Below are 18,885 nucleotides of genomic sequence, written 5' to 3'. Positions count from 1 at the left end.
TTATTACTCAAGTAAACATATTTACTCAAGAAGCGCTTCAAATGTATAATCATTTTTCGACACAAAATATGATATCAGAACTTTTGTATGTTGAAGGTGCGATCGTCACTGGTTTCTAGCCGCAACAAGAGGTTTTTTGCCAAATTTATTTATAGGTCACAGTGCAGTGCTGACTGAAAACTAAAAATTCCTTGTTCTTCGAACCACAAACTTACAATAAATTTGAAAGTTGGTCGTTGTAATTTACATTATCATGAATAATTTTTTATTGATTATAAATATACAATTGGACATTAATTACAATTTTAAAACACATAAACTAAATGAGAAACAAAAAAAGGTTTAATGGCTATAAGAATAAAATATCCTCATTATATCGCTTTAAGCCAAAACAAAAGGACACAGAGGACAGTAAGTAGATTAAAAAAAAAACATACAACTAGTTTGCATTAAAAAGCACTTTTAGAAGCGTTTTTTATATCTAACAAAAATAGTATTTTTAAAATACAAATTCAAAAAATCAGGGAAATCCGATAAGCATTGTTAAAAATATCAGAAATAAAAGTGTCAAATAAATTTTCACCTTTCAAAAATATTCCAATAGAATGGATTGGCTTGATAATATTTGTGCTGAAAGTCGTTCAAAGTTTTTCGCAAATCATCAAGCTCCTAAAATTCAGCGGGAATATAAAGATGGCCTAATGAGCACACAAGAGTGCTATAGCTTGATAAAGAAAAATATAAAGCCTAAGAATGCCAATCAAGAAGAAGTATTTTGGAAAATACCCATACTTCTTGTCTGCTTGGGCTGCATTATAGTCATTTTGATGGCATTCTGCTTCGCATTCCAGTGCTTGATAACTAAGGTAAAAGCAGCAAGATTGCCTAAGCAACTCGACTTTGACATTTGCAAAGTCGAAAATTCAAAAAACCATTCAAGAATCCACAAGGCCAGCCAAAGCGAACAACCAACCAAGGAAGAGAAGAAGTGCTGCACTTGCTTGAATTGAACGAGGTTTAAAAAAATGACTATCAAAGTTATAACATACATTTGTAAGTTTTTAAAAACTATTAGATTTGTTATATTTATGTGAATAAAACTATAGAAAAACAAAATACGTTGAATTAATTCAACTTTTAGTTCCGTCAGGAATTCTGACTTTGTTATTTATAACTTTTTTATCAATTATTTTTGGGAAAAAAAATTTATTTAAAGTAGGTTCAGCACTCTCAGGTCGTTCGTTTGAAACCTATTTTTCTTTTTAGAAGATTATTAAGATATATATATATATTGTTTTTCTGATAAATGGCTTTAAATATTTAACTTTCTCCCACCACTGACACACTCAGCTGCCGCACTCATTATGATAATTGTCAACAGAGTATCGTGTGCCTTTCGGCAAGGACGCCCCCAATTGAGCAACTTTCCGCTCGTCAGTTGAAACTTATAGATGACCGAGTAAGCCGGTCAGTGGCCTCGCCCCATTTGTCAATGTTCGTCCTGCAACTCCTGCAATTGCCACAGGGCTGTGGCATAGCCTTCAACCTTCAGTTTCACTTATTCATTTTCCTCGGACCCCATCGCCCTCGGATTTTCTTCTCCGCCTGGTTTTTTCCAGCTCGCCACAAATTGGCCAATGCGTTTGTTCGGGCATCCAGAAGTTGCCGGGGATTAAAAAACGCTTTGCATGCCAGCGGCCAAAAAAGGGGAGGTGGATATCGAACTAGGGCGGTGCGGAAAATGAAATGCGTAAATGAATTTGCGAAAATTATTTGCGCCGCCCGCCTGGCCGAAGCTTGATTAAATTTCTGTGCAAACGAGTCCGGCGGGCATAAAACGAACCCCCATTATTTATAAAATATCCTTCGAATAAATGAGTTTCCATTGATACACAAACATAGATGGCCGCTCATCGGGGATTTCCCCAGCGAACCCAAAAAATAAATATATATTCTCCAATTTTGTCTTCGTTGTATTTTATTTATTTCAATTATGAAAAGTTTGTGCCGCAAAAATGGCCTCAGAAAAAAAGAAGGAAAAGAGAAAAGCAAAGTCGCAAATGGATTTTTTCTTTAAATTCACTGGAGTCCTCCCTCTCGTATAATTTTTTTTATACCCTTGCAGAGGGTATTATGATTTCAGTCAGAAGTTTGCAACGCAGTAAAGGAGACGTTTCCGACCCCATAAAGTATATATATTCTTGATCAGCATCACAAGACGAGTCGATCTAGCCATGTCCGTCTGTCCGTCTGTCCGTCCGTCTGTCCGTCTGTCTGTTTCTACGCAAACTAGTCTCTCAGTTTTTGAGCTATCGGGACGAAACTTTCGCAAAAGTCTTCTTTCTATTGCAGGTAGTATATATGTCGGAGCTGACCGGATCGGACAACTATATCTTATAGCTCCCATAGGAAGGATCGGAAAAAAAAAACTTTAAAAAATTCTAGCTTCGGTGTTTTTTGAAATATTACCTTCTACTTTTGGGGATGTTATTTTTTAAATATTGCTGAATTTCGAATTAATTATTTAAAAAATCGGACTACTATATCATATAGCTGCCATAGGAACGATCGGAAAATTAATGGAAAAGTAATAGGAAATAAATTCTAGCTTCTTTGGTTTTTATTGCATTATCTTCTACTCTAGGATATGACTCTTTTTAAATATTTCCGAATTTCAATTTTAATTTGATCAAAATCGGACGACTATATCATATAGCTGCCATAGGAACGATCGGAAAATTAATGAGAAATATTAGAAAATTGAACATTGTTGCGATTTGTTAATTAATAGGAATGATCTGCAAGGGTATATAAGCTTCGGCTGGCCGAAGCTAGCTTCCTTTCTTGTTTTTTTGTATTTTTCTCACATTTTATTCTTGCGGACGTGGGGTAAACAAACATTAACTGCTCAATTGTTTTCAACGCGCTGCTTTGTCCTGAATTGATGAGCTTTAAATTGTTTGGCCCTCCTGCCCTCTTTTGTTCTCAATAGTCCCCACTACGTCTGGCTTTATCGCCCTGCTCTCATCCCAACACCCCTCTTCACAGCTGCAATTTATTCATAATCAAGGGTGTTAGCCTAATTGGTATGTCAGGCGAACCATTTCATGGCGTTTATTTAGTTTTTAGGCGTTCTAGGACTTAAATTCTCCGATTACATTTCTTATTATTTTTCTATGGAAGCACGATGTAGAAAAATCTATTTCTTAAATTTTATTCAATTTACATTAAAAACAAATATTTTAAAATACTTTTAGTATTGTAAATAGGTTTTTAGACAACGGAAGTCTGCATTACAAATATTATAATTTGCACGCAAAAAAATAAAATAATTTTGGTTTGCCCGTAACCATTGAGAAATTATTATTCCCCCAAAGGAGTTTTAATTAAGTTTTTTAACACTCACCAAAGGGGCAAAATCTATTGTTGGAACATCATTTCATGGTATACTTTAATGGTTTATTATTGCATTATCATAAAATTTTTGCCCAGCAAGCCGAACAATGAATTCCATTAGCCTCTCTTATATTTGCTTGGGGGCTTTTCCCCGTCATTGTCTTCAACAGGTAAACGCTTTATTTTCTGTCTGCCTCCTCGTGCTTATAATTAAATTTTTTCTTTTCAATTTTCATAAAACTCCATGAAGTTGGCAGCCTCCATTTTGCCGCCCCATTTTGATTTTTAAAGTGTTTTGTTTATATTTAATTAGCAGCTTGTGCCCACGCTCTTGGTTCAAGATTTGCGCGTGAGAGTGGGCCGACTTAATGGCCAATTGGCGGGGGTATCTGCTTCTGATATGATTAATTACCTAATTATTGCGTCAGATTATCGCACAGCTGCACAGCTATTATAAGTTAAAGCCTTGCCAGCGGGTTTTATTGCTACCGTTTAATCACTGGGCCAACCAAACCACGAAACTCAATAGATTTTCAATTCGGCTTGAGGTCAAGACTTCCCCCAATAACTGAGGTCAGCACATCCTGCCAGAAATTCGAAACACGTCCACAGCAACTATGTATTCCCTTCGGTCCTCTGATCAATGGCAAAACTATTTACACTTTAATGTGGGTATTGTGTGAAGTCATGGCAGACAACTTTTGAAATTGTAAGTATCAACAAGTAAGGGCAATAAATTGACTTTCACTAAAGGAGATAAAATGCAGAAGCATTCCGGCCAAACAATGGGCATAAATATTATTAAAAATGGAAAAAAGTTTGTACGTAAATCCGGTTAGCATCCGATATGGGCCACAGTTGTTGTTGACCTGCCACTTTGTGTAGTCAAACACATATTCGGATGTTTTCCAGCCGTGTTAAGCATTTTCAATATCAAAGTCACGTGCGAATGTTGTATATTAGTTTCCTGCCTGGCCCGGTGTTGTTTTTCCCGTATTTTTCCTTGCCTTTGGCAGATGCGTCGTTGTTTGCCAACGCTCTAGTGATTTTAGTTTGAATTTTACGTGCCCATCAAAATCATTATGATCACGCACACAGCCAAGGGACTCAGACTCCGGGCCCACACACTGTCGAATAGATTTCGGGTGGCTCCATCTCGTTGAGGTATTCATGCACTTCATTAGGAGCTACATGGCCTGTATCTGTGTATCTGTTGGGTTGCATGTATCTGGGTGCTGGATGTATATGTTTTTGTGTGCGGCTGTCGCCTGGGACGCTGATGTTTACCGCTCGGCAAAGTCGTTTTAATTAAAGTTTGTGCAGGCATTGAAATTATGTACCATTACAGTTTTATGCATATTCAGCTGAGTGCCACACTGATGGCAATCTTTCCACAGTTGGGAGCATGCTAAAAACATGATATGGTGTGTAGTTAATGTAAAAAAGTTTTATTTTTATAAGAAAATTAATGTTACTCACACCCAAAAAAAACTTAATATGAAACGATGATCAATTTGACATTATTTTATATCAATTATTTACAATTTCGGCGAAATTATATTATTTACCATACAATTTACCAGTATTGCCTGGTAAAACTGATATTCGCATAAATATCAGCAATTTACCATTCGCATCGATTTGATCCCGGCGTGTTCTTGTTTTGTGTGCATGTGCAGTGTGATATTAAATGAAAGCATCCAGCTAAAATTATTTTTTTTTAACCTTTTACTTAACTCCGTGAAAATTCCTATTATTTTGATTCTGGCTGTCACTACAGTACGTACGTATGTGTACGTTTCTTTGGAATGAGCGTGTGTGAGTGCCATCGAGTTCGAACCACAAAGTTTCGGTTGCTCGTGGATGTTGTGTCGCTGCTATCGGTTTGCCTACCGAGAAATTAGTTATATAGTTTCGCTATGCATTAAGCCGATTAAAAGTTTTCCTATCAACAGTATTGTAATTGCAACAAGTTGCTTTAATTTAATTTTTGGTGTGGGAAAAAATGTGTAAATTAAATGCACAGAATGCGGTTGCATTCATGATGGCAAAAGCCATCTAAACAAATACTTAATGCCCCTGGGAAATCTTTGGTATTGCCGCCCTGGCATACTCTTTATATAACAAGCTTACTTGGATGTAAAAGCGATGAAATACATAAAAGAAAGTCTTTTAATAAAATTTGCAATTACATTTTAAAACAAGAGGGAACGTTATAGTCGGATGCCCCGACTATCAGATACCCGTTACTCAGGTAAAGGGAGTGCGAGGGAGATGGAGATAGAGATAGAAAACGTTGATCACGCATAACTTTTTAACGAATGGTCCGATTTGAAAAATTTCTTCTACATTTCGATAGGTATTGATAAACACAATAAAACTGCATTTTTACTTTTCCAAAATATTAAAATTTTTAAAATCGTATATAAGCGATGGTGGGCGTTAGAGGGGGCGTGGCACCATTTTGAAACAAACTTGCGCTGCGTAGGAATTCCTAGAATCTGCATGGAAAATGCCAATCTTCTAGCTTCTATAGTTTCCGAGATCTCAGCGTTCATACGGACAGACGGACAGACAGACAGACGGACAGACGGACAGACGGACATGGCTAGATCGACTCGGCTAGTGATCCTGATCAAGAATATATATACTTTATGGGGTCGGAAACGCTTCCTTCTACCTGTTACATACTTTTGCACGAATACAATATACCCTTTTACTCTACGAGTAACGGGTATAAATATTCAAATGAAATTCTTGTTTCGTTTACTAAATTAATTTTTAACAGTTTCTTGAAAGTAGAGTATTTAATATTTATAATCCTTTAAAAGCTTGTACATTTGTCGATGAGCCACACACTTAATGTCTGCCTGCTCAATTTCCCTTGGGAAAACGCTTTCCTCTCCGAATTGTCTGGATATTGAGCACTTATAAACAAAATAAATATCGAAATGCCAGACAACTTCTTGGCTTAAAGTGAAGTTAAAAGCCAGGACAGTGACGAAGAATTCGTTGGCTGAAATCGATAAGGAAAATACTCTGCAGGAAATGCGGCTGACCGCAGCAACCGAACAAAAGTGTTGAATGTCCGGGCCGAAAACAATTGGCGGAAAAATGCCAAAAACCACAATCATAGTGGAGACAGGGGGTGGAAAGGTGAGGGGCTTTTGGCTGTTGTTGCAGGACAATTGCTGTGTGCAGTTTGCATTTATGCGAAACGACGGCCCCCCGGCATTGGTAATAACCCCAAGTAAATGTCAATGCAGGAAATGCAGAGAGAATGCATAAATTTACCCACATACGGACACAGAAATGAACAAACGACGAGCATTTGCAATTGCATTATAATTTGTTGTTGCCAGACGGCAGCTATTGTTGCACGTTGCCCAGAAAAGTATGCAACATGCCGAAACAGTGGCTGACAAAAGCCTGTGGCCCTGCTGCGTGTGCTTCATTCTGTGTCTGTGTGTGAGTGCGCCTCCAAATGAGCTTGCTCCCGTTTTTGGCTTTTGGGCTGCTTTGCGATTGCATTATTAATGCATAACTCTGGCCTGTTGTGGCACCGGGGAATTCCCGCTTTCACTGCCACTTCCACAGTCACAGCCACGCCCCCTTTGTGTTGCCGCCCTGTGTTAATTAGCCCGTTGCTGTTTGGACAGCCCGGCAGGCGTATAGGCCTGAAATATGCCCAAAAGTTGCACTCACAATAGCACTGAAGAAGTGTAATTAAGGCCATCGGCGATTGAGATAGGATTGACTCACTGCAAATACGCCTGGTATGGCCATTAGGGGTTTTACTTAGCAAATTGTTTAACGTTGTACTGAGAAAGTTCCGGAATTAACTAATGAATAAATAAAGTGACTAGCGCAATAATAATAAGCTTACGCTTGCAGCGCTCGGATATAATATAAATAATAATATAAATAATAATATAAACAATAAAAATTAAAAAAAAAAAATTAAAATAAACAACTAATGTTGTTCCAAACATGAAGTGTGCCTTAGAAATCAATAAGCTTTTGAAATTATTTAATGAAAGGTGCCTTAGAAATCAATAAGCTTTTTAAATTATTTAAAGTAAGTCGTCTTAAATAAAAGTATTGAATAATTTTAGACACCTTTAAAAGTGATTTTGAAAAACCGTCATATATCCAGAAATTTCTTACAGGATTTCACTAGTACCTAGTTTTATGCTCGCTTTCAAGAGCTCCTTTCAAAAAGTCTTGTTTTCTATTTCACTAACCCCTTTTTCTCATCCTTGCTATCACAGACACACACTTGGAGCTTTCGTGGAACGTGACTGAGTAATTGTGTTTGTGTGACAGGCGCGGAGCATAAAAGTGCAATTTATATGCTTAAATGACTTTATGATGCATCCCGGCAACGCAAAACCCCGGCGAAAAACCAGTGGCAAAGTGCTGAAAAACAACATCAGCCGCAACAACAAGGGCGAACTCTCGGGGCACGTGAATTGTTTACATGTGATAGAGATTAATCCATCAACGCAAAAAGTGGAAGCTGCCACACGAAGATGGTGATGATGTTAAAGTCGAGTCTTCTGAAGGGGAGGTCTTGGGATTTTGTAAGGACTTTAAAGAAAACTCAGTTAAAGGCTTTTACGCTTACTCTTAATTATGGCCATCATAACGAATAATGTAATTAACAACCCCGTCGACTATTTTAGCCGTGTTTGCTTTTTTTTTTAGCCACAAATTTTCATAATTTTTTTCCGTTTGGCATATGCAAATAAATGTTGGTATATAGCTTGCGCTCATCATAAACACAAATATTCATGGCCCTGCAGTCGGAAAAGTCAAAGTTCACTTAAGGTCCATGAGAGGCACTGAAGGTACTATTCTATTTTCTTTTTGCCCTAGCTGTTAGAGGGGTAGGATTAACCATAATCATTAAATACGACATTTTTCATTTTTAAGTTTAATGATGGTAAAACACATTTTTCCTATAAAAAAAGCTTATCAGAAATATTATAAATACAATTATTTATGCAACATCTAAAATGTTTTAATAAGCTTTTTTTTCTCATTTTTTTGGTTAGAGGTTTTTTAGCTTAAGAATATGCTTAATCCCAATATATATATATAGGGTATGCAACCTTTAGCATGAAAAACCTAATCCGCTTTTGGCGCTCCTAACATTTTTGTTTGAATTTTTATATATTTTTTCAGTTGCAGTATTTTTTGTAGTTTTATTAGTTGAAGTTGGGAATTTAAAGGCAGGCAAATAACATAATTTTTTGTGAGCCAGATCGCTGTATGCATATGGGAAAGATATGTAAATTGTGGCCGAGTGCTGAGCGAATTGCACTGAAGTACAGAAGTAGTTGGTAGCCGAGTTTTGTTCTGCTAGCCATATGAATATTCATTTTGGGATAAGACTGACAGCCAGCGTGCTTTAAAATGAAACGGAAAATATAACTTTAAAGAGATGGTTGGAGGACAAAACTAGGCCCACGAACGATTTAACCGCATAATTTACAATGACAAACGAGGTCGCTCCGAGTGCGCACAATTACACAGACAGCGCTGAGTAGTTGGGCGGATGCACTGAGAAAATAAACAAAAAAGCCACAAGGTTGACTCATTTGATTTAATATTTTCATTCATTTATGAAATTTAAATGACATCGATTACATAATTTAAATATAATGACAATCTTGATGACAATCTTGTAATACCCTATAGAAAAACTGTTTAAAAATAATAAAATACGATTAAACTTTAAATAAATTTTTATATTTCTTAATATCAAAAATATGTTAATTAATTAGAAAAGGTAAATTATAAACTTAGGTCACTTTTCTAATGTTTTTCCTTCTGTGTGGGAATGTGTGGAAGTATGTGGTTGAGGTCGACCTTAGGACAACCGCGCAACAAGCTGCGACGGATGAACCTCTTGTCCTTGTGTCCACGGAGAAAACACAAGCTTTCCACAAGGCACACAGATGCCGACGCAGACAAATGACAACCGAGACACAGGCAGTCGCAAAAGTACGCCTCTCCTCCGGGGACTTGAGCTAGTTAACCCAAAGAGAGGGGGCAGAGGACGGTGGGCGGTGGGCGTGGCTCATGGCTCGTGGGTCACAACCTTTGTTATGTGACCTGTAAGCACAATCAACACGAGCAGCGGGCATTATATTCACAATCAATATGCGCAATTGAACGCGCATGATTGTTGTGATTTGTAATGCTCTGCTGAAGAGCCGGGGTCCTGCCTCCCATGTCCTTAGTATCCTTGCACATCGCAAGGGAGGGACTTTCCAGTCCTGCCCCATTATTTCATGCAGCGTTTGCTAAGGTGGATCTAAATGGGCAGTCGCAGCAGGTTTGGTGAGCCGCCAATGGACTTTGATCTGGTTGTTGTTGATTTAATTGATATTAAACTTAGCTAGAAGCCACTCGGTCAAGGGAACCCTTCCTATTTTAAAGTTGTACTTCAGACATATGTAATCTTAACTTTTTCAATACTTAAACGCTAATAACATAATAACCTTATAAACATAAATAAAGATGTTCTATGCCATTTTAAATATTAAAAAGTACAAAAAGGTACTGGGAAATTAAAGACATTTTATAAAACTTGCCAAACTATATGGAACCTTTTTATACGACATAGTAATGCAAAAGCTAACCAAAAATTGTCGGACTTGATAATTTCTTCTTTTCAACATGTTTTTAGTTATTCAGAATGTCAATTAAAGAGCAAGAAAGAATGAAACAATATTTCACGCGATGGCTCAACCCTTGCCCTTTCACCACCCTTTCACGTGGCACCCTCGAAATTCGTTATCCATGAACTGCAAGCCGTCAAGAGTGTCAACAAAATGTTTCGAGTACGCAGCTTATGATAAATGATCCCCCGGCTCGAGTAGCGTTTCCACTGCTCCTGGCAGACTACTCGGCGTTTAATCTGCACGTCAGCAAACTTCTGACAAGTTACATATCACAGAACACAGGGCAACAGTTGGTTCAAGTTCAGGAGGAAGGCACCAGGCATCAGGCAACGTGCCTTGAGCTTAAAGTTGCGGAGCAGAAACTAAAGGTTTGCCCAGCTGGATGGTAATTTTGAAGCCTAAAAGGTAATTGAACCAACTGGTAAGAGGTCATTGAACATATGCAAAAGGTAAGAAATTACCAGAAAGAGCCAACAGGCCATCCGGCCACTTGAACTCCGAGCCCGATGGCCAAAAGAGTTGGGCCAAGCCAACGAAAAGCTGACTATGGCACTCAAAGTTTCAACTTTTGACCGCAGTGAAGCTGGAGGCACAACACACACAGAGTGAAGCCTTGAATGGTATTTTTTATTAGATTTGCCGTCAGTCAGGAGATGCTGGAAACTCAGTGGGAATTTATCAAATTTTATGCAAGTAACTTTTGGCTTTATTTTAGTTTGGGCTTGGGTTGGGCGAAAAGTAAATATGCCTTTGTGTTAACTAAGCTGAAAATACAAAGGGGTTAAGGGGGAACCCAGTGACGTTGCAGGAATGCAGTTGCGAATATCGAGTGCCAATCTAGACGATGTCGACAACGACGGCTCCTGCACACATAATGCAACCCAAACACACACTCTCTATATGCAGCACTCACCCGATGACGTGAAAAGTGGGAAAAGCATTCGGCAGTTTTATGGAAAAGTTTTCAAGGCACGCTCCCCTCGAGGAAGTGGTGAATATTTAAATATTTTTGAACTTTAATAGTTAAATTAATAAATTAGTGCACTTATTTTTATGAATTGTTGGAATAGACTTTCCTTTCACATTTTTGTAAAATAAATTATTTTAGGATGCATGTAAATTATTAAAACAATTTCTTTTTCGAGAAAACAAATGTGGAAATAAAATTGTATATTTATTTTATTAGACTCTGCGTGTTTTTACAAAGCATATTAAAATACTCCTTTTAAAGATTAAGTTAGTAAAGGACCCCTAAACCGTTCACCACTGTTCCATAGCGGCACGCTCCCCTCAGCAGCCAATAGAATGTACCAGTCAGCTGTAGGATCAAATTCCAACCTTCCAAAAACCCCCATTCACCACCCTATTGGCCGCACTTGAGTTGCAAAAATATTTTTCTATAATAGTTTTTGGAGTATCAAACTCGGCAGCTAATGCGAAAAGTTTGCTACAAAGATTGCAACAAAAGGCGTGGCCAGAATGCAGAAGGTCGAGAATGCAATTGGGGGAGTTACCCCATTTGAGTAAGGGGCGTGGGAACGGGGGTTAATGACAGGTTCTTTCTCCCTTCTCCAAACTAAAAGTGCTGGGAACTTTGTGGCGAAGCAACTGATTTGCATACCTTTAGATGCTAAAAGCTTTTTGCCGGGCCACACAAACACACTCGAGGACACCTGTTGGCATTGGAAAAAACGCCTTCGGCGCCGTTGCATTATTCAAATGCTTTGCCAAATGTCAAATGTGCAATTCATTTAGAAAGCGAAAAAAATAAGAAAAAAAGCTAGCGAGAGAGTGGCAAAGTTTTCGTTCTCCACTTTGGCACTATTAAAGTGCAACAAATAATTTGATATGCAGCCAGATGGGGCAAGTTGCTACATTTATTTAGTTAGTTAAGCGGGCGCCTCGCTTCCTCCTGGTTTATTCCCCCCTTTGCCACGCCACTGGCATCGCATTCTCGTAAATCAGAGAAATTTATTGCGAAAGCTACAGCAAAAGGCGCGCACATGTTGTCCAATTTAATGTTTGCGCAATTTTTCGGCGGAATTTTACAAAACATATTTCAGTTTAGTTTGCGCTCACGTTTCCCTCAATGTAATTCAGTGCTGCCATTTTGTCCTCTTTCCGGACAGATCTGTCCTTTTTTTAACGGCTTTATCCGGAAAAAATTTCAAACATCCCCTATCCGGAAATCTATCCTTTTTTCAAAAAAAAGGTTTTGAGTGTTATTTTTGCTAGTCGAAAGTGTAAAAACCTGTTTTTATATGCTAAAATGCCTTTTTAACCATCATTCTTTCAGTTCGGCACTTAAAAAATAATTCTTTTAACAAATTATCAAAGAGACGTAAAGTCGATGGATTTTCTTTATAGTACGATTTTTTCTGTAGCAAAAAAAAGAGGAAAGCACTTTTAAAATTTCGTAATTTTTACTCTCTGCTTTTTTGTCAGAAAAAAAATTCAGATTTGAACGACTCTTTTTCGGGTTTGACGCAGATATTTAATTTTTTTTGTATTACGAATATTGTCGGGTCACGCAGCCGCAGCAGCTAATTAACTTGTAAATCCGTACTCTTATATCAATTGCATCACGAAAGGCATCTCTCTCTATTTATCTCTCCCATTTGTTGTATGCTTGCATTTTGGGCCCAGCATTCGGCTGGCTGGCCCTTCGTAAATTCAGTATGAATTCTGATCTCGCCATAAAACGCATTCTCGTCTCGCCTGCTGTACTCTTTCGATAATAAATTGTTAACAAGCATAAACCAACCCAATTTTCTTATTTTCGTTTGCATTAACTAATAAAAAAGCTTATTAGTTCAACATTGGTGACCCCGACGTGATTCGTACAAAAACAATATTAAGTGCAAATCACATAAATAAGTCTATTTATTGACTTTTCGTTGTTGCGGCTGCGGTGCATTGGCGGAGCCAGAAATCATTTGTCGAAAAAATAAAGCCTTGAATGCAGTGAGCGCTATAAATAAATAGCATTTTTGTGTTGCCGAAATTTGCATAAAAATTAGTTATATTGGAGCGTACATAGCCAATTAACGGGCCGTTATTTCTTCGTTTGCTTTGCGCTCATCTTCCCGCTGAAACCGAATTTCGGGCATTTCGTCTGCTTGTGCCGTTGTTGTTGTTGTAGCCATGCCTACGGGAATTGCTGGAGATGCTACCGCTGATGAAAACAGGGTGATATTTTTAAAGCGCAAGGCAACTGCTTTATTTAATAGAGTGGAGCGTTTAGTGGATTCCCTTTCAAGTGCGGCGTTAACTTCATGCGACGAATCCGGGCTCCACGTGAGGTTGGAGCTGATTGATGAGCTTCAAGGAACATTTAAAAAGGTTCTTGGTGAGCTCGAAGAATTGGATTTCGAGGAAATTGAAAGTGATTTGAGTGAAAAATTTGATGACATTCTCGTACTTTTGAAGTCATCTGTTCGATCCGAAATTTCAAAGCGCGCCTCACAGCTCCTTTCGCACTCAACTCTTGCTGACGGCATCACTCCCGGAGCTTTCGGCCTCCAGCAGCGTCAGCCTCGACATAGGGCAACATTACTGCCTCCACTTGAGCTTCCAAAATTCGCTGGAGGTTATGCAAATTGGTCTGATTTTTATTCTATGTTTACCACTATCATAGATAGTCACCCTGATCTCACCAACATAGAAAAGCTGCAGCATCTACGATCATGCCTGAGGGATACTGCGTTGGAAACTATTCGCTCGCTGGAAATTTCGGACGGCAACTACGCAATTGCTTTGGATTTACTGCAAAATAGATTTGATAATCGTCGTTTGGTTTTTCAGGCACACATTACTGAGATCCTGGGAATAAAGGCGGTGCAGAGTGGTTCCGTTTCGACACTTCGGGAGCTGTCGGATAAATTCAACGCTCATATCCGCGCTCTTAAGGGGCTGGGCACGACGGAACAAATTGCAGGATGCATCATCGTCCAAATCCTGTTCCAAAAATTGGATCCGGCAAGTCAGGCCAAGTGGGAAGAGCGTTTAGAGGACCCTGCCTTCGTCAACTTAATTCCTACTTGGGAGTCAATGGCATCATTTCTGGAGCAGCGGTGCAGGACGTTGGAGACGATGGATTTTGCCATGGCAAACTATGCGCCGGGCATTCAGGTGGGAAGTAACAGAATACCCAATACGCGTAGATCAGCATTTGTTGCCTCGAATTCGAACCCTTGGATCTGTATATTCTGTAATGATGCAGGTCACTCCATTTCTTATTGCCAGAATTTTAAAGCCCTGTCTCCTACGAATAGGCTTCAAGAAGCAAAACGGCTCTGTCTTTGCATAAATTGTCTTAAGGTTGGTCATCAAGTTAGGCAGTGCAATTCCAGTAATTGTCGTGCATGCGGATCGAAGCATCACACCCTGCTTCACATGGGAAACTTAGCTTCCCTTTCTTCACAAGAAGGAGCACCTCTTCAAGAAGCAATTCCGTCTGCATCACCATCTGCACTGCCTTCCACCTCGACTGCTCTCATTGCACAGGATTTTAGTAATGATATTGTGCTCTTAGTAACGGCAAGCGTATTAGTAAAAAACCGCTCCGGAGTTTTCGTTCCCTGTCGAGTTCTACTCGACTCTGGCTCCCAGCTGCATCTAATAACGTCCCGATTCGCAAGCCAGCTTCAAGTAAAGAAGATAAAATCTTTAGCATCTGTTACTGGAATAGGAGATTCCAGTTTTGTGACGGATGGTCATTCGGTTAATATTACGGTTCGGTCCCGAACTTCCGATTACTCAGCCAACATTACCGCGGTGATTGCTCCGAACATCACAGAGCGGCAGCCTAGCTTCAATGTCGACATCGGCAATTGGAAAATACCTAAAAATATTCAGTTAGCGGACCCCAGTTTTTATACTCCCCAGCGGGTGGACCTTTTAATCGGAGCCAGCCTCTTTTACGAGATGTTATGCGTTGGCCAAATTAAGCTTCCACATGGATTACCCCTACTTCAAAAGACTCGTCTGGGTTGGGTTGTTTCTGGAGGTTATGGCCTCTCCAATGGCTCGTCCTTATTGTCGTCTCAAGAGTTACCCCTCGCTAGCAGGGAGAATAGTTTCGATCGGTTAGATGATCTTCTTCGACGATTTTGGGAAGTGGAAAGCTGCGCCGAGCCAATCATACGCGCTACTAAGGAAGAATTGGACTGTGAAGCACATTTCGTAAGACACGTTGTTCGTTTGCCAGCTGGGGATTATTCTGTTCGTTTACCTGCCAAGCTCAATCTAGACCTCTTGGGAGAGTCCTACCAGCAAGCTTATCGAAGATTCTTGTCCCTAGAGAGAAAGCTAAATCGTCAGCCAGCCTTGAAGGCTCAATATGGAGCATTCATAAAGGAATACCTCGATCTAGGACATATGTCATCAGTGTCTGCCTCTGACAGCGGGTTGTGCCGATACTTCTTGCCTCATCATTGCGTCATAAAGGAAGATAGCTCCACCACAAAGCTCCGCGTAGTTTTTGATGGATCGGCGGCCAGCTCCTCAGGGTATTCTCTCAACGATGTTCTTATGGCAGGCCCTGTAATTCAGCATAAGCTGTTCCAGATTCTTCTTCGGTTTCGTTCACACCCGGTAGCAATCACAGGAGACATCTGCAAAATGTACCGCTGTGTTAGGGTTCAGCCTGAGGACAGCTATTTGCAATGCATTTTGTGGAGGGATTCCCCCCAGGATCAATTGCGGGTGTTTAAGCTAGACACCGTTACCTATGGCACGAAGCCAGCATCATTTCTGGCTGTGCGAGCTATGCATCAGCTGTCAGCAGACGAGCATACAGCGTTTCCGCTTGGGGCTGAGGTCATTCGTCGCGATTTTTATGTGGATGATTTGATATCTGGAGCCAAATCCAAGGAAGAAGCAATCATCATTATGGATCAAACATCAAAACTTCTAGCCAAGGGAAAATTTAAGCTTAGAAAGTGGTGCTCGAATGTGTCAGCTGTTTTGGAGGGAGTTGCAGACAAGGATAAGGAGTCTTATTTGAAGTTTGATGATGGAACTGATTTTGCAAAAACCCTAGGTCTCGCTTGGGATCCAGTTTCTGACCAATTACTGTTTTCCTTTTCGGTCTTACAGTCAGCATCAAGACCTTGCAGGCGATCTGTCCTGTCTGCAATAGCGCGATTTTACGATCCCCTCGGGTTGGTTGGACCTGTGATCACAAAATCGAAAATATTCCTTCAACAACTGTGCAAGGAGAAGTTATCCTGGGATGAAAGCCTCCCGGAGTCACAGAATACGGAATGGAGTGCTATATGCACGAGTTTTGGGCAAATTAAGCATGCGTCATTTCCTCGGCTGGTTCTTTCTCCAAACTCTGAGAGTGAGATTCATGGATTTTGTGATGCCAGCATAGAAGCATATGGTGCCTGTGTCTACATCGTTTGCAACGGCCGATCTCAATTGCTTTGCTCAAAGTCAAGGGTAGCCCCCTTAAAAACACTCACTGTGCCCAAGCTGGAGCTTTGTGGGGCTGAACTCCTGTCTAGACTCATCGCGGAAGTTGCTGGGACTAAGGCATTTGAGGGAAGGTTATACTGCTGGAGCGACTCTGCTGTTGCGCTTTCATGGATCCGAGACGAGCCCTCCAGGTTCAACATTTTTGTAGCGAACCGAGTAGCTGCCATTCAAGAGCTAACTGAGTCAGTAGAGTGGCGATATGTTCCAACTTCTTTAAATCCAGCTGACATTCTCTCCCGAGGTGCTTTTCCTGCTGAGCTTAATGACTCTCCTTTGTGGGCGCATGGACCAAAATTCCTTTGTGGCCCCAAAGCTGACTGGCCGGCCCCAATCATTGCTGAAAGACCAACGCTTGAGGTTCGCCGAAAGATTTTACTAATAAAATCTCCATACGAAGACATAGTGGCTAATTCAAAATTTGCCAATTCCTTCGCCGCCCTTCAAAGAGTTTTCGGATACGTCTACAAGTTTAGTAATCGCATCCGTCGCCCTACGCTCACGGTGTCTGACCTTCAAGGCGGTACTCGGCTGTTGCTTCGTCTGGTCCAGCGCTCACATTTATGGGACGACATCAAATCGTTGCAGTCAAAGGGATTGGTGCACCCATCCAGCTCTATCGCATCTCTTTCGCCATTTGTTGATCAATTTGGGATTCTTAGAGTGGACGGCCGGCTAAAGAATTCTTCGCTGGATTTTAATGGGCGCCATCCAATTATTTTACCACGGAGTCATTCGGTCACTGCTGCCATTATTACTCACTTTCACGAAAGCAATCTGCACACTGGACCACGGGCGCTACTCGGCATAATTCGATCCCAATATTGGCCTATTGGGGGGAGGAAGACGGTGATGAAGGCAGTAAACAAATGTATTAGATGCTATCGAATGAAGCCTCGACTAGTGGAGCATATAATGGCGGATCTTCCAAAGGAACGACTCGATGGATCTCATGCATTCGAAGTCACTGGCATTGACTTTTGCGGACCATTTCTCTACAAGTCAGAAGTGCGAAGTAAGCCTCCAGTAAAATGCTACGTTTGTGTCTTCATTTGTTTCGCCACAAAAGCTATTCATTTGGAGTTGATTAAGGATCTCTCTACAGTGTCATTTCTACATGGCCTTAAACGATTTATATGCACTAGAAGAAAGCCACGGCAGATTTGGTCTGATAATGCAACAAACTTTGTCGGCGCTCGCAATGAATTGCTCGAACTAAGGCGCCTATTCCTCAGCAATGATCATCAGAAAGCTACATTGGACTTTTGCCTGGCGGAGGCCATTGATTGGTGTTTCATTCCTCCTAGGTCGCCTCACTTTGGCGGTCTTTGGGAAGCGGCTGTGAAGATCGCTAAGCATCATTTTTACCGCGTTGTTGGCACTGCTGTTTTAGCCTTTGAGGAGTTGCGGACCTTGGTGTGTCACATTTCGGCGGTTGTTAATTCTCGACCATTAGTCTCGATTTCAGAAAACCCCGCTGATCTGGATGTGTTAACCCCAGCACATTTTTTGAATGGTGGTCCGCCTTCATCTTTCGTCGAGCCAGATGTGACCAGTCTCAACTTCAATCGCTTGGATGGATGGCAACGCGTGGCCTACTTGCAGCAGATCTTTTGGTCCCGATGGAAGGAAGAATACCTAACACTTCTGCAGCAGCGCTCCAAGTGGCGCACCCCCAAACCGGGCCTGGTTGTCGATGACTTAGTTCTGGTCAAGGACGAAAACTTGCCTCCCATGAAGTGGCCCCTCGCCAGAGTGATTGAGCTGCTGTTCGGTGGAGATGGCGTTGCTCGAGTTGCCGTTCTGAAGACAGCCTCAGGAGTGACAAAGCGAGCAGTGAACAAGCTATGTCTGCTGCCCCTTAAGGATGATGTTGAAACCCAGGCTTCCAACGGGGGGAGTATGTCGGGTCACGCAGCCGCAGCAGCTAATTAACTTGTAAATCCGTACTCTTATATCAATTGCATCACGAAAGGCATCTCTCTCTATTTATCTCTCCCATTTGTTGTATGCTTGCATTTTGGGCCCAGCATTCGGCTGGCTGGCCCTTCGTAAATTCAGTATGAATTCTGATCTCGCCATAAAACGCATTCTCGTCTCGCCTGCTGTACTCTTTCGATAATAAATTGTTAACAAGCATAAACCAACCCAATTTTCTTATTTTCGTTTGCATTAACTAATAAAAAAGCTTATTAGTTCAACAAATATAGTTACTTGAAATGCATTAATTATTATAATAATTTTAGATTATTACGTATACGCACAAAAATTTACCATGGTAAAATGCTCAAACAAAGAAGGTTGTGAGTCGGGCGCA

At 40.5% G+C, this 18,885-nt stretch overlaps 2 protein-coding genes across 2 annotated transcripts; both read left to right on the top strand.

The window, feature by feature from the left end:
- The first annotated feature begins 548 nt into the window (after window positions 1-548).
- LOC108065956 (uncharacterized) lies at window positions 549-10,284 on the top strand. The gene is made up of 2 exons (XM_017154222.3): window positions 549-1,053; window positions 10,094-10,284. The coding sequence occupies exon 1, from the start codon at window positions 606-608 to the stop codon at window positions 1,008-1,010; it is 405 nt and encodes a 134-aa protein (XP_017009711.2). The 5' UTR covers window positions 549-605; the 3' UTR covers window positions 1,011-1,053; window positions 10,094-10,284.
- Window positions 10,285-14,026: 3,742 nt separating this feature from the next.
- Window positions 14,027-18,733, top strand: LOC123002895 (uncharacterized). The gene is made up of 2 exons (XM_044393618.2): window positions 14,027-14,219; window positions 18,025-18,733. The coding sequence occupies exons 1-2, from the start codon at window positions 14,027-14,029 to the stop codon at window positions 18,501-18,503; spliced, it is 672 nt and encodes a 223-aa protein (XP_044249553.2). The 3' UTR covers window positions 18,504-18,733.
- Window positions 18,734-18,885: the final 152 nt, after the last annotated feature.

Source organism: Drosophila takahashii, chromosome 2L, assembly GCF_030179915.1.
Source record: "Drosophila takahashii strain IR98-3 E-12201 chromosome 2L, DtakHiC1v2, whole genome shotgun sequence".
In the NCBI taxonomy this organism is placed as follows: domain Eukaryota; kingdom Metazoa; phylum Arthropoda; class Insecta; order Diptera; family Drosophilidae; genus Drosophila; species Drosophila takahashii.
Note: the sequence above shows the minus strand (reverse complement) of the source record. Positions and strands in the feature narration are given on the sequence as shown.